The 3644-nt window shown below is 43.2% G+C and overlaps 1 protein-coding gene across 1 annotated transcript; it reads left to right on the forward strand.

Annotated features, from left to right (window-relative positions):
- The first annotated feature begins 2351 nt into the window (after positions 1-2351).
- LOC120111773 (uncharacterized) lies at positions 2352-2924 on the forward strand. Its single transcript, XM_039129683.1, has one exon. It carries the CDS (start codon positions 2352-2354, stop codon positions 2922-2924), a length of 573 nt encoding a protein of 190 aa, XP_038985611.1.
- The last annotated feature ends 720 nt before the right edge of the window (positions 2925-3644 follow it).

Raw genomic sequence — 3644 nt, forward strand, 5'->3', positions numbered from 1 at the left:
GGACCAAGCCATCCTCGGTTGAGATACCTCCTCTTCGCCACCGCCGGTGAGTCTCTCCTCCTTGTCTTCATTCTCTTGCCACGTAAGTCTTTAGATTTTCAGTTTCTGCCCCATAAACCGGGATCTTCTTGGTTGTTTCTCGACCCCGGCCACCGTAGCAGCCGCCGGCCACCACTGCGATCGGCTGGCCGTCGATCGGGCGACGACCCCTGACCACCTAGGACAGCCACCCCGCCGGATCTCCCTTCCCTCTTCCCCTTCCTCTCCCGTTCTTCCATCTCCCCAGTCCATGGGGAGTTCGGTGAGGGAGAAGGCCCATCGCAGGCTGAACTGGGCTAAGTTTGGGCCGAGTTCAAACCCGAAAATTCGAAATCCGGAATCTGGAACCCAAAATTTGGAATCCGAAACCCGAACCCGAAATCCAAACCTATTTGGCCAATAAATTGAATTTTGCAGTTAAGCCCTTGACAGTATATGAGTTCACAAAAGAGTCTTCTACAATTTATATTTGATCCCTATAAGAAAGTTTTATTACATAAAGGTCCTCAAATATATTTGGTTGGTCCCTTTACTTAAGTTATATTATAGAACAATACCCTATAGTTAAGTATTAGTCTCTACAATAAATTTTATTACATAAATAATCCATTTAGAGGCCAACTTTGGGGGCCCTATTGAGCCGGGTCTACGCGGGCCCATTGGGCCGTATCCGATGCAGGCCTTATCGGACCATGCCCATTATGGGCCAACTCTGGGCCTTATTGGGCCGTGTCCAATAGTATTATTTTTAGTTTTGCCTAGCTCCGAAATTAACAAAGAAATTAATTAAATTTAAACAGATGAACCTGATCCGCCTACCTGAAGTAGGAGTTAAGCGAGAAGAGGTAAGTAAATTAATGCTTCAAGTGTGATTTTCAAATTATTTGATAAACTGATTAAGTTTTGACATATTTTTTGTATTCAGTAAAATAGGTCAGGCATGTTAAATTTTATTTGAAAATCATGTTATATGCTTTGAAATCCGTAAAATATGACTGGACAGTTTATAAAATTATTTTTGTATATATGCATTCTCAGCATGGCTATGACCTATTCTGTTCTATTCTGGCCTCGCCAATAGGGATTATGCGTTGGACCTGTCGACTTGTAATTTGTGAGGAACCGGTTTCGACACCGCGCCACCGATGATTAGAATAGTGGTTTTTGGACACCGTTGCCATCGGTGACTAACAATAGTGGTTTTTGGCACTTTGTGCAATCAATGCCACTGGGTTACGTGGCCGTAGCCTATTATATTGGGATTATGATAGCAGAGTTTTTGGTAAAAATGATAATAAGTTTTGAAAAGAGCAAAACGATGTTATTTGTGATTTATTTCCAGTCATTATTTTGTATTTGATCTGATATGCTTTGATCCCACTCTGGGGTATTTTGTTGCTTACTGGGCTAGTGTAGCTCATTATCTTATTTTTTCTATTTTTCAGATCCAGAGGCTTGATCGCACGGGATTGGAGAGTGCGTTAGATTTTTCGATGATTTTTTCAGTTATTGGCATTTTAGTTAGATTAACTTGGACATTTGAACCATATTGTCATTTGCTATTTTGAATCTTTGTAAGACTGCTTGGAATAACTTAAATAATTATGTCATCTTTAAACATTTGTGATTACTTTGATATAATCTGCTGCCTTGCACGTCTGTACGGTCCGCCGTGCGGGCGTGCGGCGTCTGCTGCACTCCAGGCTTGGGGCGTGACAGATTTGGTGGTATCAGAGCTTAGGTTAAGATCACTAGGAATCGTAATTGAAATAGTCATATTTGAGCCTAAGTTTTAGGATTCCTAGGATTCGTCGGAAAGGTTTAAAGATGGTAGGAACTAGACGAGGGCATAATGTTCATTGTTTTTGCTAACTATTTCGTATTATTTTGTTTGGATAATTTTATGACATTTGTATATTTTCACTGAATTAGAATGCAGCCTCGCCATATCCGTAGTCTGAATCAGATGGCTGGGGGCTCTCGGGGTAGAGTCCGTACTAACCAAGTGGCCGAGGCATCGCAAAGCTCAGGGCCCCAGGGTCAATCAACAATGACTCTGGAAACTGTCGCTAGGAATCAAACTCGGGTGCTCGAACTGATTGAGGAGGTCGTAGGGCTAGTACGCCAATAGAGGCAACAACCTCAGCAACTAGTTCAGCAGGATGTTGTTCCTCCTGAGCAAAGGAGTGTAGCAGAATTCAAGAAAATGGCTCCTTCGGCTTTTAAAGGCACCACTAATCCTCAAGAGGCCGAAGCTTGGATAGATAAAATGAAGAAAGCCTTCAGGGTAATGGAATGCACTGAAGAAGAGAATGTCAGATTTGCCATCTATATGCTTCAGGACCGAGCTCATCATTGGTGGAAGTCAGTGGAGCGCACATTGGCACACGAGCATAAGGCAGTTATCTGGAAGAGGCACCACTAGTCCTCAAGAGGCCGAAGCTTGGATAGATAAAATGAAGAAAGCCTTCAGGGTAATGGAATGCACTGAAGAAGAGAATGTCAAATTTGCCATCTATATGCTTCAGGACCGAGCTCATCATTGGTGGAAGTCAGTGGAGCGCACATTGGCACACGAGCATAAGGCAGTTATCTGGAAGAGATTTCGTACAGCCTTCTACTCTAAGTATTTCCCCTCTAGTCACCTGAGAGAGCTAGAGAGGAAATTTCTCAACCTGAATCAAGGAACTATGACTGTGGATGAGTATGAGGCAGAGTTTGACAGGCTATCTCGGTTTGCTCCCACCCTCGTTATGGATGCAGAGTCCAGAATGAGGAGATTTGAAGAAGGATTGAAGCCTCACTTACGTCGGGGTTTGGCCGTAGTACACTCAACAAACTATGATGATCTAGTAGACAGGGCCAAGAATCTGGAAATTGTCTAGAAGGAAACAAAAGATACAAAAGATAGAATACAAAAGAAGAGGAGCAGGGATGATGATACTCATAGTGGACAGAATTCCAGCAAGACTGCAAAATCTCATAACTAGCCCTGGCAATCAGAGGAGCAGGGATTCTATGAGAAGGCTACTTAGCATCAACAAGACAAGCCTAAGTGTGATGCTTGTGGTGGTATGCATAAGACTGAACACTGTAGACGATTCCGATGCCTGCTTCAAATGCAGCCAGCAGGGTCATAAGATAGCTGAGTGTCTTCAACAGGACTTCCAATCAGTTCAGAGGCCTCAAGCTACAAGGACCCAGCAAGTGCAAGGTTCTCCTGCTTCGGTTCAGTCGGTTCAGCCTTCTTCTCCTAAGCAGCAGACAGGAGGGAGACCGCACACACGGGGTCATATTTATGCACTAACTCAGCAGGATGCTCAGGCATCCAACACTGTGGCGTCAGGTACCTTACCAGTTGCTTCTGTTTATGATCATATATTGTTTGATTCTGGTGCTACACATTTTTTTGTGTCATCTACATTTGCGCGAAAACATGACCTGTCTTGTGTGCCGTTAGAGTATGATTTGCATATTAGTACCCCTGCTGGGAGTGGGATGATTATTAAACAGATATGCAATACTTGTCCGATTCAAATAGTAAATAGAGACTTGACTGCTGATTTGATAGTTATAAATATGCATGACTTCGATATAATTCTTGG

The sequence above is a fragment of the Phoenix dactylifera genome, chromosome 2 (assembly GCF_051530095.1).
Source record: "Phoenix dactylifera cultivar Ajwa chromosome 2, Ajwa_hap1_PhDact_Kaust_v1.1, whole genome shotgun sequence".
Classification (NCBI taxonomy): Eukaryota; Viridiplantae; Streptophyta; class Magnoliopsida; order Arecales; family Arecaceae; genus Phoenix; species Phoenix dactylifera.